A 19,041-nucleotide genomic window follows, 5' to 3' on the forward strand; every position below is an offset into this window, starting at 1 on the left:
GACAATGAGGAATCGAGACCCACGATGTTATCGTCTATAGCAAAATAGTTAGGGCGATAAGCGAGAAAGACGGGTTCGAGTCCCGGTCCGGCACAAATTTTCATAGGTCACCAGTAGGTAGTACTTCTATAGTGTCTACCTAATACAGCTGAAACCAAGTATTCGCGTTCAGAGAATTTATTTCGAAGTGTGGCGGATTTGTTTGTCATGATCATGAAAATATTTTGTTGACTCCCACCTACATAGGTGGGAATAAACGTCGCAATAAAAGAAATTGAGTGGAAAGATCTGGGTTATTTTTTCCATTTGCTGTTCGAGAAATATGAAAGCGCCAAGTAATTGAGTGTGGACTGTAGAGTTGTCATACAGATGTAGATATTTTGGAGCAGCTCGGTGCACTACCAAAGAATATTATCAGCCGAAGAAACGGCCGCCCGAATGATCTGCATGTAGTTTATTATTCAAGTGTCTGGGAATTCTGACTCAGCATCCTAGTACATACAGGGTGATTCCTGTTAACTTTTGAAAACCTCCGAAGTGACGTAAATGATGCTGAGACACTTAATTTAATATAGAGACACATGGTTTCCCAAATTTCGGGAAATACCGGAAAAGTAGATGACAAATGTTGAACAACACGTGAAGTTACCAGATGACGTACCTCGCCGCACGTGGAGCGGCTGAGTCTATCGGTCTGCCGCACGTGATCATCCCAACCCAAGTCAAGTATTCACGTCGATGTGGCTCCAGACCTAAACGTGCGACTTTAGCTGGGGCTTAGAATTCGAGTCTTGCGTCTGGCAGTCAGCAATTTTTTCATTGCATTAGGCAATTACGTGTTTTCATTGAGGTAGGGATTATTATTTACCGAACTCGCTGTCTCCGCTGGCTTATTGTGAAGTACAGTAAAACAAAAGCCTACCATTGATTTACAAATACATGGGTATAAGCTTCCGAATTCCATCATTACCACCAGTAAATGACCTATGTTTTCTTTATTAAATAAAGTCTGTAAACAAAAAAAAAGGGACAAAAGGAAAGAAACACAAAATAAGAACAACTTTTATTTGGTTACAGCGAGGATAGCAATTTTGTTACTTCTACGTTTACAATAGATAACATCTACAAAGGTTTTCGAAATTGGCGCCGTTTGCTCGCATGCAAGTACTGTATCGCTCAATCATCCCTTCACGCCCAAGCCCAACCGCTGCACGCGCGGTGAGGTACGTCGTATGATGACGCCACACGTTCAACATTTCTCATCAGTTTTTGGGGTATTTCCCGGCATTTGCGACCCTTTGTCTCTTATATTGAATTACTTGTCTCAGCAACATCTACATCGCTTCGGGGCTTTTTAAACGCTAATAAGGATCACCTTGCATATTCCTTGGTGGAATCGGTTGTTGTCAATATTATGTCATTCAAAAGAAACTACAACATTCATTCAGTGAAATAATGATGGGTAAACGATATACAGTTGGATAACACTTCCTAAAAGCATTGTACAGCAAGATGTGCACTATACAGCAGGTTTCATTTCCACTAACTTACCAGAAGAACTGAAAAAATTGAACGATAAAAATCAAGTATTCATATCCAAGTTGGCTTCACAGTAGTTGAGAATTTTTCTCTGTAACTTATTATTTATTCATATTTATTATTTACTCATATTCGTATACTCTCTCAATTTTTTTCATGTCTTCTGATTCTTCACTTACTTGGTTAACAAATTTTCTTATCAGCATTCTGTAAACTATGCACTGACATGTTCCTTGAGCACGTAGTTCTGGTTGACATTTTCCCGCGGAACCCGATACATAAATAAGTACAAAAAATATCACACCACCGCCGTTCTGTATGCAAATCACAGTCTCGTGTGCTACCTGGATTCCATTCATCTTGAATCTCTTTTGTCAAGTAACATTGGTTCGTCAGAACTGCAGCTGATGGAATGGTGGAGCCAATAAAATTTCTTCAAAAATGGTTCAAATGGCTCTGAGCACTATGGGACTTAACATCTGTAGTCATCAGTCCCCTAGAACTTAGATCTACTTAAACCTAACTAACCTAAGGACATCAGACACATCCATGCCCGAGGCAGGATTCAAACCTGCGACCGTAGCGGTCACGCGGTTCCAGACTGAAGCGCCTAGAACCGCACGGCCACACCGGCCGGCTTAAAATTTCTACATACTTTTTATCAATATTAGTAAATATATAGGAGATATCGCTACACAACTTTTTAAGAATTGTAACTCGATCTGCAGACTGCTTGAGAAATGTGAGCAATTTGTGGTAGTTTTTTTTAGGAAAGTAATGTTTATCAAATCAGTCTTCTCATTGATAACTTGGTTAGGGACAATATTTTTTGTGTGTGGGCATCTATCTCTTGGAATCTTAATGCTTCACTTAACTGCTAGGTGTAAGATATTCCTGTTTGTAAGTGAGTGATGTTATTCAACAATATGACTTGCGAATTCATGTTTGTTTAGTTTATCGAGACGTAAAGCGTCATTGGGTTCTGTCTATCTTGTCTCAAAGCTTACACCTGTCTGAATAAAGTAGAACACTTCCTAGTTATATTTGATATTGTGTATTCCAGATTTTCTGTGGGGAGCATAGACAAGATTTGCATCATGGATAGCTGTTTGACTGAAGTTTATTAGTAACAGAAAAACTGCTTTTAACGTTATTCTGGAAAACTAGGTTTAATATTTTGTACGAAAGGGGGTCTGTATGTAGAATACTACACAATATCGCGCGGTCTACGCTAGGGTATGAGTTGTGGGCCAGTGGCCATTGGAGGAGAGCTTTACTTTGTGCATTCGTGGTTTTTCTTTTTATTGTGTTGTAGTTATTGTTACCGGAAAGAATGCGCTGTTTTTTAGGGCACTTCGCATTAACAAGGTAAGTGTGTTTTCGAACACTTTGTTCTCTCTATTTTGGTTGCCCTGTGAGTTTTAACAATGTTTTATAAGATTCATCTGTCACTTTTTGTATCATTTCATAAATGGTTAGTAATGGTCATTATTATTAAACCAAACTTCCCTTTTCTTTTCTCATGTTCCAGTATTTGCGCTGGTGCCAGTAGCTTCTCCACAAGAGAAGAATGACACGAAAACACTGGTAAGGTTCAGCTATAAATATTGACATACTTACTCTAGAATCATCGCCTGTTAGTAAGAGCTACTGAGCTTGTGAAGAGCTTCAGTTTGTAGTATGCTTTTCACACGACGTAGGCCCTATATTAGTTTCTGGCGGCATGGGCACAATTTTGGTAGCTTAAAGATACACAGATGATAGAAATGGCTGGGGCGTCTAGTGACAAACACTTCAGGACAAATATAAATAATTTTGTTCCCCACTTGTTTTTCCTTTCTTCTGAGTTGTAGTTATTGATGTAGGTTTTATATCAGTTTTGTCTGAAATATGTTGACAGTAGTCATGAGATTGCGTTAAAATCACCCAGTCGAGTCCGTTTTCAGTGGGCAACTTACAGGGGTGGACAGTAATACGAAAAAGCAGTGAGAAATGCATGCATGAACATAAACGCAGATACTAGTTAAGCCTGTAGATTGCACTGTTGTATTAGACCATGAACAGGACCTACGTTGCAAGTATCATTCGTGGTTAGAACAGCGTTCCGGGTTGTTGTGAGCGCATTATGTCAGAGCTCAGTGCATTCGAACGCAAATTGTTGGTACTCATATGCTAGGCAGCAGAAGTGTTTCAGATCTTCATATCGAAGATCTGTACCGCATACACGGAAAGAGGAAAAACATCATCCACTACGTCACACGAAAGAGACTAGCATTTAAGAGGATTACGGCGAAAAATAAGACGACAACAGCTGCAAAAGTCAAAAGGCACTGCAGAACTGAATGACGTACTCGAGATTCCTGTCAGCACCAAATGAACACGAAGGGAGCGCCATAAGCTGGGAACTGCACGAGAAACTGGAATTCCAAAACCAGTCACCAACGCTACAAATCTCCGTAACAGAAAAACATGCTACCGAAGCCATAGAACTGGACTACGGAGCAGCAGAAGAATGTCATTTGGTCGGATGCTTGTTGTCTCACACTGTTGCCAACCTCTGGCCGAGTTTAGTCCCAAGAGTGAAACATGGTAGGAGTTCGGTGGTATTCCTGATATTCCATGGGCCCCATGATTACTGTTGAAGGTCACATTATTGCCAAGGATTACGTAACAGTTTTGGCTGATCTGGCTCATCCCAAAGTACAATGTCTGTTTCTCAGTAGTGCTACTGTGTTCCAAGGCGACAGGGTCCCTGTTCATGCAGGTCACATCGTCCATGACTGGTTTTGTGAGGACGAGGATTAATTGTCACGTAGCCCCCGGCCACCACAGTCATATGATCTCAGTATGACTGAGCCTTTGTGGTCTACGTTGAAGAGAAGAATTTTCTATCGCTGCCACCTTCATCATCTTTGCCTGAACTTGTCACTATTTTGCGGGAAGAAAGAATAATATTCGCTTGAAAACCACACAACACCTGTATTTATCCATTCCGAGACGACTGGAAACTGTTTTGGATGCAAACAACTTTCCTATGCCGTATTTGGCATGGTAATATGTTGTGATTTGGCGTTTCCATATTTTTGTCCATCCCTTGTATATTTCAAGTGCTCGTTCGTGCCAATATCGCGTTGTAGGTCAGTCATGTCTGTTGTATTCATTTAGAGAAAGACACCAAAGAGGAGCTCCATGTTCTTTTGTCTTTCTCTTGGCGAATGGAATTTTATTTTAAACCAGCTACGGTCGGGATATGGGTGTATCTGTATTACAGAGTAATATATACTGCCAGAAAAAAATTAGTACATCCTTTTACAGGCTTCCAATTCACTCAGGATTTGTTGATGTAACAGTGCATATGGAGTATGCGAAATGATTACATTTACAGATAAATAGCGCAAGCGGTTCTGAGGTACCAGGTACCGACCCATGCTGAAACACCCAAATAGTATGCGGTGTAGTCTCCACGGGCGGCAGTGCACGGGCTGACTTTGGCACGCAAGTGATCGTACAGATGGAGAATACTGTCCTGGTGTCGTTATGTCACCCCTGCCCGACCTTTTTACGTATTTCTGTAAGAGTTTTGCTTGGCGAGTTGTACGAGTCACTTCTCGTCCCATCATATCCCACATGTGCCCAGTTGGAGACAAGTTTGGAGATGACTTCTGAAATTTTCCCGGCGTATTTCTTCTTCTAGTGATTTTCGCGTTTGCAGCCGGATCCCGTCAACACTCTGCCACGATATTTCGGCCCAGAGACATCCGGCCATCCACATGTGAGTAGACGAAGTACTGAAGAAACCTGATGCAGTCATGGTATTTATAGCGAATTCCGCGCATGAGAATCGTACTGGCGGTTTACGGCGCATGCGTTAGGAGGCATCCAAGTTCTGTGTGCTGCCCTCAGTGGTGAAGTAAGAACAGACTAATCGTTGAGTATGGACTGAGCATGTCGATTCCGTTGTGAGTGCATAATTTTAATAACTGGATTCCAATTTTTATACAGCTGAAAGCCGTTATCAGGATTCATTAAATTGTCAGTAAGACGTATTTCGACGGATTCTTTAATTACAGAGTCCTAGAAGCTGGAAATCGGTGCTAAAATTTTTTGGTATTATTGTATTCCACTGAACGTCCCACGGAAATGCAATGTTCTGCCACTGTTGATTATAAAGGTTGCCGCAGACGGGTGTGTCGTCTGTGTTCTACACAGAGCACACTCACAGGGAATTTTATAAACACCCGCCTTCCTCAATTGTAAATCGTCTTTAACGGATCCGACTAAGGCCCTACTCTTTGCTGGTGGATGGAAGATGACACTAATATTATTCTTCCTAAGTAATCTGCCTATTTTAGAAGACACGTTCCCGGCATATGGAAGGAACGCAGTTGATTTATAGTCGTCATGTCTCCTCAGAGAGCTGCTTCTTTTTATTATAATTGTGCATGGCCTTCCGTATTTGAAGCGAAGTATAAACATTCTCTTTAAAAACCTTCCCCAGACGCACCAATTCTTCGTGAAGGCTATCAGCATTCGATATTACAAGCGCCCGATGAATTAAACTACTAAGAACAGCGGCAGTTTGTGCAGGGTGATAGCAACTGACGCCTGAAGACGTAGATCTGTTTGTGTGTGTTTTCTGTACACCGAATGTCCCTAAAATCCACCATTCTTACGGCGTACTAACAAGTCTAGAAAGGGTAAAGTCCCATCTTTCTCAGTCTCCATGGTAAACGTGATGTTCTCATGTAAAGAATTTAAATGACAAAGGAATTTTTCAGTTCTTGTCTGCCATGAGGCCATACAACGAAAGTATCATCTACGTAACGTCAGGAAACCGTAGGCTTTAAGGCCGCAGACTCAAGAACTTTCTCCTCGAGATCTTCCATAAAAAGACTGGCCACCACAGGCTCTTCAGTACTTCGTCTACTCACCTGATGATGGCCGGACATCTCTGGGTCGAAATACCGTGGCAGAATGTTGATGGGATCCGGCTGCAATCCCGAAAATTACTGGAAGAAGTCTGGTGTTCGTGATGATGATGATGATTAGTGTTTTAGGGCGCACAACAGCGAGGTTATCAGCGCCCGTGGTGTTCGTGCTAGCCAGGGCAGTTGCTGCACGTCTTGCACAGCACGTTGAGTTTCACGGGCAGCGTGTGGGCGAGCATTATCCTGCTGGAACAACGCATCACCTTCCTGTTGGACGAATGGCACAAGAACGAGCCTAACAACGTTCTGCACGTACCGAGCGCTGGTTAGTGTCCCCTCCTGAAACTCCAGATGTGAACGAGAGTTGTAGTTTATCGCGCCCCAGACCATAAAGCCTGGGATGGGGTCACTATGTCTCGGACGAATGCACTCTAAGAGACAGCTCTCACCAGCTCTACGTTGTACGCGAAAACTGCCATCACTTGCTTGCATGCGGAATCTGCTAGGTATGTCACTGCGGTATCTGTTGGCGGACGATGGTGAAACCATTATCAGAACATCTATTATACATATGCTTCATCAGATAAAAGTCGATGTCGCCTTTCCAGGTTTAATAATTTTTTTCGGCAGTGTATATTGGTTCAGATTAATGAGTGCTAGTCTCGCACAATGTACAGCGTTTTCTATGTATATTTTAGAGTTCTGCTTCATTCTGCGAAGCTGAAGAGGGTAGATTTCCCTTATTTGGTAGATTATTTTTGATTCGGTATATCACAACCGAATTTACATTTACTTTTCAATTATAAGCGTGTAGAAATTATAGTACACTACTGGCCATTAAAATTGCTACACCACGAAGATGACGTGCTACAGACGCGAAATTTAACCGACAGGAAGAAGATGCTGTGATATGCAACTGATTAGCTTTTGAGAGCATTCGCACAAGGTTGGCGCCGGTGGCGACACCTACAACGTGCTGAAATGAGAAAAGTTTCCAGCCGATTTCTCATACACAAACAGCAGATAACCGGCGTTGCCTGGTGAAACGTTGTTGTGATGCCTCGTGTAAGGAGGAGAAATGCGTACCATCACGTTTCCGACTTTGATGAAGGTCGGATTGTAGCCTATCGCGACTGCGGTTTATCGTATCGCGACATGCTGCTGGCGTTGGTCGGATCCAATGACTGTTAGCAGAATATGGAATCAGTGGGTTGAGGAGGGTAATACGGAACACCGTGCTGGATCCCAACGGCCTCGTATCACTAACAGTCGAGATGACAGGCACCTTATCCGCATGGCTGTAACGGATCGTGCAGCCACGTCTCGATCTCTGAGCCAACAGATGAGGACGTTTGCAAGACAACAACCATCTGCACGAACAGTTCTACGACGTTTGCAGCAGCATGGACATCAGCTCGGAGACCATGGCTGCGGTTACCCTCGACGCTGCATCACAGACAGGAGCGCCTGCGATGGTGTACTCAACGATGAACCTGGGTGCACGAATGGCAAAACGTCATTTTTTCGGATGAATCCAGGTTCTGTTTACAGCATCATGATGGTCGCATCCGTGTTTCGCAACATCGCGGTGAACGCACACTAGAATCGTGTATTCGTCATCACCATACTTGCATATCACCGGGCGCGATGGTATGGGGTGCTGCTGGTTACACGTCTCGGTCACCTCTTGTTCGCATTGACAGCACTTTGAACAGAGGATGTTACATTTCAGATGTGTCACGACCCATGGCTCTACCCTTCATTCGATCCCTGCGAAAACCTACATTTCAGCAGGATAATGCACGACCGCATGTTGCAGGTCCTGTACGGGTCTTTCTGGATACAGAAAATGTTCGACTGCTGCCCTGACCAGCACATTCTCCAGATCTCTCGCCAATTGAAAACGTCTGGTCAACGGTGGCCGAGCAACTGGCTCGTCACAATACGCCAGTCACTACTCTTGATGAACTGTGGTATCGTGTTGAAGCTGCATGGGGAGCTGTACCTGTACACGCCATCCAAGCTCTGTTTGACTCAATTCCCAGGCGTATCAAGGCTGTTATTACGGCCAGAGGTGGTTGTTCTGGGTACTGATTTCTCAGGATCTGCGCACCCAAATGGCGTGAAAATGTGATCACATGTCAGTTCCAGCATAATATATTTGTCCAATGAATACCCGTTTATCATCTGCATTTCTTCTTGGTGTAGCAATTTTAATGGGCAGTAGTGTAGTATACTTCGTAAAACCAGTGTAATATTGCTATACGAACTACGCATAATTTATAAACTGTGGTATCGTGGGGTTGGGAAACATTACCTGCTAACAGGAGAGCTACGCGTACTGTGTACACAGCATCACTGCTGTGTGCTGATGAACACAACTGATTGCATGGTAAGCTGTCGAAGCTAGTACTCACGTCCGAAAAGAGGTAAGTGCAGGGAAATGCAGCCTAGTTTATTGTAGATTCAGACGAGAGAGCACATTCTTGGTGTTAGTGTCCCGCGTGTGCGCCAGGTGTCGCAGCCAGAGGACAAGGCGTACCAGCGCTGCCTGACGGCGTCTGGACAGGAGGGCCACTGCCGCTCGCTGCAGTACTGCCTGCCGTCCGACTTCCGCAGGACCTTCACCAGGCTGCTCGACTCCATGTGCATCATCAACAGGGCGTGAGTCCACACTGCTTGCTCGTCAGCCAGTGACACGGGCTGTCACCCTAGTGAAACGTAGCATACACTGGCGAGCCGAGACATTATGACTACCTGCTTAATAGAATGTTGGTCGATCTTTAAAACGCAAAACGGAAGCAGGTCTGCGTGCCACGGATTCGAAAAGTCGTTGGTAGGTTACCAGGGTGTGTGGCACTAGATGTCTGCAAACAGTTCATGTAATTCTTGTACTTAACGGATCGGTGGTTTGTTGGCGCCAGAGGTGGCGTGCTGTTGCGTCCCAGAAACGTTCCATCGGCTTCAGATCAAGAAAATTCGGTGACGAAGACGTCAACTGTAGTTAACTATCATGCACCTCAAACCACAGCAACACGATTCAGACTTTGCGACGCAGACAGTTATCCTGCTGGAAGATGCCGTCGCCATCGGGGGAGACAAGCATGAAGAGATGCAAATGATTGAAATGGCTCTGAGCACTATGGGACTTAACTTCTGAGGTCATCAGTCCCCTAGAAATTAGAACTACTTAAGCCTAACTAACCTACGGACATCACACACATCCATGCCCCAGGCAGAATTCGAACCTCCGTCCGTAGCGGTCGCGCGGTTCCAGACTGTAGCGCCTAGAACCGCTCGGCCACCCCGGCCGACGAAGAGATGCAGATCATCCGCAGTAACGTTAAGTAGGCACATTGTTTTCGATTACTGCCAAGTGTCCCATGTGAGGCCAGGTGAATGTCCTTAGCATAATGCCGCCCCCACCGACCAGCGTTCTTGGCGCGGTGCACGTTTCGAGCAGCCGTTCCCATGGGTGACAGCACTTCCACACACGACCGTCGAACTGGTGCAACAAGAAATGTGAGTTATGAGATTAGAAGACCCGTTTGCACTGATTCACGATCCAGTTTCGATAATCCCGTGCTGTCTGCAACCGCAATTGATAATTCGTTAGGCCAACATGGGAACATGTAAGGGTCATTGGCTGCGGAGCGCCAAGCTCAACAATTTGCGATGAACCCTGTGTTCCGAAATATTTGTGCCTGCACCAGCATTCTACTCTGTCGTGAGATATGCCACAGATGGTCGCCTGTCCTACTTTACAGAGCGGACAACACTCCGACTTCCATGTTTCGAGATGAGGTGTGGATCTTGAACGCCTTGTACCTAATCGTGGTTTCACCGTGATTAAATCATTTCTCGTATATGCTCACGACTTAGCACGCTCACAGCCGATCGGCTTGACATTTCAGAGATGCAATGTCCTAGGTGGCGGGCTGTAAAAAATTGTCCTTTGTCAGTGTCGCTTGTGCCACTGGATCTCCCCATCTGCATTTCGTATCTCCACTTATATTCAGGGTGATTATCATTAAACTCTCGCTATTTGAGCCACTGTAGACAAAAAACTATTTACCATATGGGTACCTAAGTTTATAAGGATGAAGTTCAGATTGTGCACTGCACGATTTGGGTTGTTAGTTGTGTTAATGCCATGACTTGCCGTCAGGGGCGGTTGCATAGCGACGCTGGGTTGAATCACAAGCATCAGTGTGCATTACATTTGCAGACAGTCAACATAGGTTTGAACAAGGTGAACAAGGCTTCACTCTAAGCTTGTTTTATCAAAACAGAATCAGTAGTGTTGTTGCTCTTCGCGAGTGTCAACACTACAGGAATACAGAAAGATCGTCCTTCTGCAACGGGCTTCATAATCATAATTGGGAAGTTCCAATTAACTGGTGATTTGGGAATTGCTCTTGGAAGAGGCCGACATCAGCTGCGCCACAAATTGCTGAAGAAGTTACTGCTGCCACGGCTCGGAATGCTACAGGCAATGAGCGGTCTTCAAGCCGTGCACGAGCTGTGTTACGACAGCTGAACATTCCATGGTCCATGCTCCCAGGCTGTCGTGGATGTAGATACTTGTGACACTGAACGATGTTTGTAACCTGGAACGTAAACATGGCACACAGTTGACAAATGTCACCCTCTGATAAGGAAATTAAAATGTTTTCCTTTCAATTCCTGAGTCGTTCTTTTTCTTCCGCATGGCCTTGTAAATGTTTCCACGGGGTTTCATTGTCCTACGATCACTCGTTTTTCATGGGTGCCCTCTCAAGTAGCGAAAGTTTAATGGCGACCACCCTGTAATCTCCTTACCACGTCACTTGTACTGAATGTCATCAGGCAGAATTCTGTCTCGTGATGTGCAGTGGTCATAACGTTTTGGCTCACCTGTGTGACACTGTTGCTGTATCGGTCAGCAAACTTGTCTCTTGACAGCTTTCTTTGCACTGCAACGCAACTGCCGCATCGCACATCATCGACGATCACCTACGAACCATCCAAAAAAGGCCACAATAGACTAAAACTACTATTCGTACAAACATGCTAGCTGTGTCGCACGATCATCGTACATGCCTAAAGGAAGCTCATCCATCACATTCTCATCTATACTAACCTTGTATGGATCTTCGCTCCCACCTAAGTTTAACCACTCCCTCCAAATCCAACGTAATACACTCTACCTCGATTTACATATCATATTAGCCTTTCCATCCGTCTTTCATACTAGATGGTAAAGTCACATATCCAACACATAACCAACGAATGGGTAACATTTTACGAGTCTGTGCGTAGAATGTCAGCAGTCTGAGTGTGGTAGGGACGCTACAAATACCTGAAAACGGAAGTCAAATGGAATGAAGATAAGGATTTGTATTCAGACGAATGTAATGTAATATCAGCAACAACAGCAAATGGTTTAAAGAGAGTAGGATTCGTTATGGATAGGAAGGTAGGTCAGAGAGCAAGACACTTTAACCAATTTGGTGATATAATTATTATCGTCACAGTTGACAGCAAACCAATGCCAACACTAATAATTCAGCTATACACGCCGTCGTCACAAGCAGAAAATGAAGAGATAGGGAGAGTATATGAGTACACTTAACTGGTTGTTCAGTGTGTAATGGGAGATGGAAGCTAATAACTATGGGGGGATTGGAACGCCGTGGAAGGATGAGGAACCGAATACGTTGTTATGGGAAAATATGGGCTTGACAACAGGACTGAGAGAGGAGAAAGACTAACTGAGTTCTGCAATGAATTTCAGCCGTTAATAGCGAATACACACTCCAAAAATCACAAGTGGAGGAGTGATACTTGAAAAAGGCCTAAATACAAGCGAAGATCCCAATTGGATTACATCTTGGTCAAGCAAATATCTGATATCAGATACTAGATTGAAAGACATACCCATGAGAAGAAGTAGATCCAAGCCACAGTTTAGTAATGATGAAGAGCAGGCTGAAGTTGAAGAGACTCGCCCTACACAATCAACGTGAAAAGAATTCGAATACTGAAGTACTGAGAAATGATGGTGTGGATTTGAAATTCTCTATGGTACCGTACGGTACCTCAATTGATAGACGAAAATAGGAACTACAAAGATGCTCATGGAAACAGAGGAATACAGCAATGTAAGTCACTTAGAATTGAAATAAATAATAAGCGTATGGAAGCTAAGGTTAAACGGTTACAGGAAAAATGTGAAGAAATAGAAAAGTCGTCGGAAGCACCGATTTACATACAGAAGAGTCAAAATCCCTTATTGAAATTAAAAGCAAACGTGTTCACAAAGTGCACGAGGAATTTTGCTGTCGGACGCCGAGGCGGGAGCGGATAGGTGGGAAGAGTACACTGAAGACCGTTACGAGGGAGCGAGTGAGAGGAACATCTGGTGACGTGACAGAAGAGAAAATCGAAGTCAGTATGGAAGACGCGAGATCCAGTATTAGAGTCAGGGAGTAACTGAGCTTCGAAAGTGTTTTGATTAAATAAGGCCGAAAGCATGGATAAAATTCCAGCGGAATTTCTAAAATAATTATGGAAAGCAACTACCAAATGACTAATATAGTTCATTTCTAGAACATATGAGTCTCCAGACGTACACCAAACATGCGGAAAAATACCTTCCCCACCGATCCAGAAGATAGCTAGGACAGATAAGTGCGAGAACTATCGCACAATCAGCTGAACACAGTGATTCCAAGTAGCTGTCAAGGATAATATACAGAAGAATAGAAAAGAAAACTTTGGGTCTGTTAGACGGCGATCAGTTTGGCTTTCGGAAAGGTAAAGGCACCAGAGAGGCTGTTCTGAGGTTGCGATGATAATCGAAGCACGACTTCAGAAAAACACAGACTCGTTCATAGCATTTGCCCACGTCGAAAAAGCGTTCAACAATGTAAAATGGTGCAAGATGTTCCAAATTCTCAGAAAAATAGAAATAAGCTTCAGAGACAGATGAGTAAAACACAATATGTGCAAGAAACTGGAAGGAAGAATAAGAGTGGGAGACGAGGAACGAAGTGGTAGGATTATGAGGAGTTTAAACAAGGTTGCAATCATTCTTTCAGACTCTTGAATACGTATATCGAAGAAGCAACGACGGAATTGAAAGATAGAATCAAAAGTAGGATTAAATTATAGGGTGAAAGACACTCATTGAAAGAAGGTTGACACAGGAGATACTAAATAGAATGAACAGTCTGAAAGTAAAGAACGAGGACTGAGAATACACCGAAGAAAGAAGAATGTAATTAGGAGTGGCAGAAATGAGATTAGTGAGAAACTTCATATCAAATTTGGAGGCCGCGAAGTAGTCTACTCCCTTGGAAACAAAATAACTACGCTCATGTTCAGGAGAGAAAAAAAAAATACCAGAACACTCTGAACGATTGGAGATAGGACGATCACATTCTCAGGACATGTACCTTAGTGTGTTCTGCATAAATAATTAGCATTTCAGTCACCTCAGTTCAGCATTGTGTCCTGTTGCGTAGTAGGGCCAGGGTCCGCCATGGGCCGTGATAACTTGTTCCACGCATGACACCACCGACTCGTATAAGACGCGAATGGCGTCCTGTGATATAGCCATCCATGCTGTATTCACCTGGTTCCAAAGTTCATCTGCGATGGTTGGCATTGGGTCAGATCACTGCACCCGTCGTTTCACCACAGTCACAGTCCGCCCCAGTAGCTGAGTGGTCAGCGTGACAGACTGTCAATCCTAAGGGTCCGGGTTCGATTCCCGGCTGGGTCGGAAATTTTCTCCGCCCAGGGACTGGGTGTTGTGTTGTCCTAATCATCATCATCTCATCCTCATCGACGCGCAGGTCGCCGAAGTGGCGTCAAATCGAAAGACCTGCACCAGGCGAACGGTCTACCCGACGGGAGGCCCTAGCCACACGACATTTCCATTACCACAGTCACAAATTTTCTATTGGTGACAAATCTGGTACGCCAGGGCAAAAGGCTGACATCCTGTGACACCAAAAAGGCACGTGTTCGTGCAGCATTATGTGGTCGTGCATTGTCTTGCTGAAAAAAAGGCGTCTGGAGTGTTGTGCAGAGAGTGTATGGCTAAGGGTCGCAGGATGTCATTCACATAGGTCACACTGGTCACAGTGCCCTGGATACACACTAACTGTGATTTGTGGTTGTAGCCAATAGCATTTCACACCATAAGGCTTTGAGTTGGCGTTGAACGTCTCATGCGAATACAGTCACTGTAATGTCGTTCCCCCTGTCTGCGGCCAAACAAAATGCGGCCATCATTTTCAAACAAACAGAACCTGTATTTGTCCCAAAACACTATCTGATGCCATTCCTGTCTCCAGTGACGTCTTTCCTTACACCATTGCCGTCTAGTATGTTTCTGCACATTCGTCAAGGGTCGGCAGATAAGTGGATGACACGCATGAAATCCACGCTGTAATGAATGGCGACGGACTGTCACCCATGATAGTGTACCGTGTGTTGCACCCATTTCACTCTTGCGCCAGAGCCGAGGAGAACACAGACCTGTCCTTCAGTGCCATTTGGATGAGGTGTCGACCTTTTCAGGAGGTGTTCTGGGTGGTGCGATCTGACCCATCTCAACACGTTCTAGTGCCTTCCGTAAACCATTCTGTACTCACCCGTTGCACTGCCGAAACACATCGTCCTACACGAGCAGCAGTTTCCCTGATGAATGCGTCACATTCTCTCATGCCAATAATGCGCCCCCTTTCAAAGTCATTGATTTGACGGCATGCTTTGAGCGAGGTATCCTGCAGGTCTGTTCACGTCACACTGGTCCATTACTTTCGGTTTATAGCGACAACGAGAACCACAGGCACGGTTTAGCGGTAGGTGGTGTTGCGCCTTGATATCGATGTTGACCTTGAACCCGCGGGTTGACGTGATTCAAATGCTAATCATTTTCTGCAGAACGTACTAATACACATGTCGTGTAAATATAAACAATTTTTGAGGAAATATGTCTGCAAGACAGCATAATATGGAAGTGAAACATGGACTGTGGCAACACCAGGAAAGATGATAATCGAAGTGCTGAATATGTGGTGCTGTAGACGGGTGAGGAACGTTTGGAAAACACTGACAGGGAGAAGGGACAGGATGACGGTACATGTGTTAAGACATCGGAGAGTGACGTCCGTTGTGCTGGAAGGGTCTGTAGAGGGTGAAAGCTACATCTTGAGGTGATTTTCTGCAGAAAATTTCACTATTTGCTTCCTTGTTTTTCTGAACAAGTACCACCAACAACGAAGAATCAAATGACAAAATGAGTTAAATTACCAGCTGTGCTGCAGAAGGTAAAAGCAACATGAACCATCTAATGTGCTGTTAGGTAGAATAGAGAGAAACTCTTTGATAATGGTGAAAATCACGGAAACATGTATGGGACAGCTGGGCAAAGTTTTTTTTAAACTAAGTAGCAGTAGACGGACATACGTATAAATGAGTGATTATGATCTACAATTACTGAAGTATAATATCGAATAGTTCAATTACCTTAGGATCAAATTAAGAACTTTAAATAATTCAGTTTTTACAAAGCGGATTCATCTCCTCCCTTTGTTCCTCTTTTCCTCCCTCCCTTCTCCGCTGTAGCCCACTCTGCCCTGCCATGTCACCAGCGCATGTAGCCAGTCTGTGTGGTGGGGCTCTTATGTACCCGTCTGGCTGAGCCCCCTACAACACAATGATCGCACTTCTGATAACTGAGCTGTGCTAGGAGTGGTTGCTTGCCATTCTGGATCATCAGAACTCTCGGCAATGACCAACGTGCCAAATGGCCCTTGCTGTGGCTGGGTGGTGCCCTTAGGAAGAGCCCCTGATTGGAGTGGGTGATATCAGGGCAGATGCGTTGGGTATGAAACGTGTCAAGCTCCAGAAAAGTGGCTGTACTTCTACGGTTGTCTCTTAAGTTGGTGACGGATTATTGAATGCTGTTTATATGACCCTGTAGCCTTCTCTTCCCTGGCTATACCCTGGGAGAAGAGCCAGGCTGGCCGGCTTGTGGTGGAACACTTTCCCCACTACCTGGTCCCTACTAGGAAAGACGGGTACATATTCATCGCCACAAACCCGTTACTTTTTGTGGAAAATATTGAAGACAATTTTGGCGAAGTGAAGTCTTGGGTTCCCTGTTGATCAAAACGTCTTCTACGGCCCAGTCTGCAGCCCTTCATGCTTGTGATCATCTTGGCGACGTCCCAGTGTCCATTACTCCTCGCCAGACTTTGAATGTGGTTCATAGAGTCATTTTTCATAGAGAACGCATCCTTCAAATTGATGAGGAACTCCGGGCCAGTCTGGAATAACGAGGTGTTCATTTTATTCAGTGTGTGCAGAGAGGTCATAAGGGCAATCACACCGATACTGGCACCTTTATTCTGGCTTTTGAGGCAGATACCCTCCTTGAGAATGTCAAAGTTGTGTTATCAATGTGATGTGAAGCTGTATGTTCCGCCAGCCATGAGGTGTTTTCGGCGCTCGCATTTTGGGTTTATGTCTTCCCACTGTACTGTCGACTCTCTATGCGGCGAATGTGGACATCCACACCATGAAGGGAGCCCCTGTGTTTTGCCACCCATGTGTGTTGTTATGACTATCACTCTCCATGCTCACCAGACTTCCTGGCTTCTAAGAAAGAAAAAAGAAAAGAATATACAAAAGTTTAAGTCCCTTGGTCGTTTACCTTACACTGAGGGTCATCAGAAATTTAACCAATTTCTTCTTGTGTCGAAGACTTCTACTTTTGCCTCTGTTATGTCCTTTCGCCCTCCTTCCTCTTCCTTACTCCAGTCCAGTCGGCCTCTCCTCTCCCCATCTCCAGTGGTTCCCATACCTTCCCCTCTGGTTGACACTCCCCTTCCCCAGCTGAAAAGTGCCAATCTTCTTTGGTGCCCAGTGGTAATGGGGCTCCCTCCCAGGACTCCTCCACCTGCATCTCTCATGCCTGCTACCACAACTCGACCATGGGACACACAGTCTGTGTGCCCCAATGTCGCCTGCTCTCTTTCAGTACCAGATCTTGCAGAAGCCTACTTCCCTCTGTGGCCCCCTCACCACCTGGATCTGACTTCTTATTTATGGGTGTCATCTCATCCTTGGTGACAGACAGTGACGCAGTAGCGTGATTGGCTGCAGCTCATCCATCTCCCATTTGGATACCCACTCTGTGCTTATTCAATGGAACTGTAATGGATACTACTGTCACTTCCCAAAGTTGCAATTGTCTTTTACTTGGCATCTTGTGTCGTTTTCTAGGAATCTCATTTTACTGATACTCACTCACCAACACTTTATGGGTTCCATGGTTTCTGTCGGAAATGGGTCAGCCCTTTGAAGGCTTCCATGTTGATATTGTTAGTACATGGATCCCACTTCCTAATCCATTGGAAGCAGTTGCCACTGGGGTACTCTAGGACTCTGTGGCTACAGTCACCAATCTATATCTCCCTCCTGAAGGTCACCTACATCTGCTGTCCTAACTGCACACATTTAGCATCTTCCCTCTCCCCACCTTCTCTTGGAAATTTTACTGCCCATCACCCTTTATAGGACAGCGGTTTTCATCTAGTCAAGGGCCCCTCACTGATCAATTTCTTGTGGAGCATGGCCTGTTCCTTCTTAATTATGGTTTCCCTACTCATTTTAGTGCCACATATGGCACTTTCTCTACAACTGATCTTTCGCTCTCTTCCCTTCCCCTTCTTTCTTCCTTACACCAGTCGCCACGTGATGAACTCTGTGTGGTAGTGACCGCTTCCCATAGTGTCTCTCGTTCCCTTCTCGCTTCCCGATGACTCTGTTACCCCACTGGGCTTTCCCTCATGCTGATTGGTCTCTGTATACGTCTCAGGTCGTGTTTCTGCCTCTTAATAAGGTTGCAGTGATGAAATTGTCCGTGATCTGTCCAATAAGATAATCCGAACTGGGAGAATTGCTGTTCCCCACTTGAGAGGCTGGTTCACCATCGGACAGTTGCATGGTGGAGCACGGCCATTACCACCACTTCAACACCTTAATCCTCCATAACGCCAACATCTCCTCCAGCTGTTTAACTGTATTTAGCTCCAAGGCATTCTCCTCTCTCAATGGAGAGACAGCATTGTGGTTCCCGTCGTTAAGGCTGGCAAGGATCTGTCGTCCCTTGATAGTTACCAGTCCATCAGCCTGACCAATGTCCCCTACAAGTCACTAGGACGGTTGGTGGCTCATTGGCTAATCTGAGTCGTTGAATCTCAGGATATTTTATTTCCTTACCAGTGAGGTTTTTGGGAGGGACCGTCTCCTATCGATTACCTGCTTTGACTGGAAACTGCATTTCGGCAGACCTTTTCTCAGCGCCGCCATCTTATTGCAGTTTTCTTCGATTTTCGTAAGGCCTACGTCAGCTTGGCGGCATCACATCCTCTTTACACTCATTGAGTATGGTCTTTGGGTCCTCCTCCCGAGTTTTATTCGCCAGTTCCTGTTCCACCAGTCGTTGTTTGAGTTGACATTGTTCCCAGCGCACCGCAGGCAGAGGAGAACGGCGTTCTACAGGGCTCCATAT

At 44.9% G+C, this 19,041-nt stretch overlaps 1 protein-coding gene across 1 annotated transcript in view; it reads left to right on the plus strand.

Annotated features, from left to right (window-relative positions):
• LOC124625742 (proclotting enzyme-like) overlaps positions 1-19,041 on the plus strand; it is a 92,891-nt gene that overhangs the window by 11,998 nt on the left and 61,852 nt on the right. The window contains exons 2-3 of the mRNA XM_047149192.1: positions 3,071-3,126; positions 8,983-9,131. Of these exons, the coding sequence (XP_047005148.1) occupies positions 3,071-3,126; positions 8,983-9,131 (205 nt within the window). The remainder of the gene's footprint in view (positions 1-3,070; positions 3,127-8,982; positions 9,132-19,041) is intronic.

Source organism: Schistocerca americana, chromosome 1 (assembly GCF_021461395.2).
Source record: "Schistocerca americana isolate TAMUIC-IGC-003095 chromosome 1, iqSchAmer2.1, whole genome shotgun sequence".
Lineage (NCBI taxonomy): Eukaryota > Metazoa > Arthropoda > Insecta > Orthoptera > Acrididae > Schistocerca > Schistocerca americana.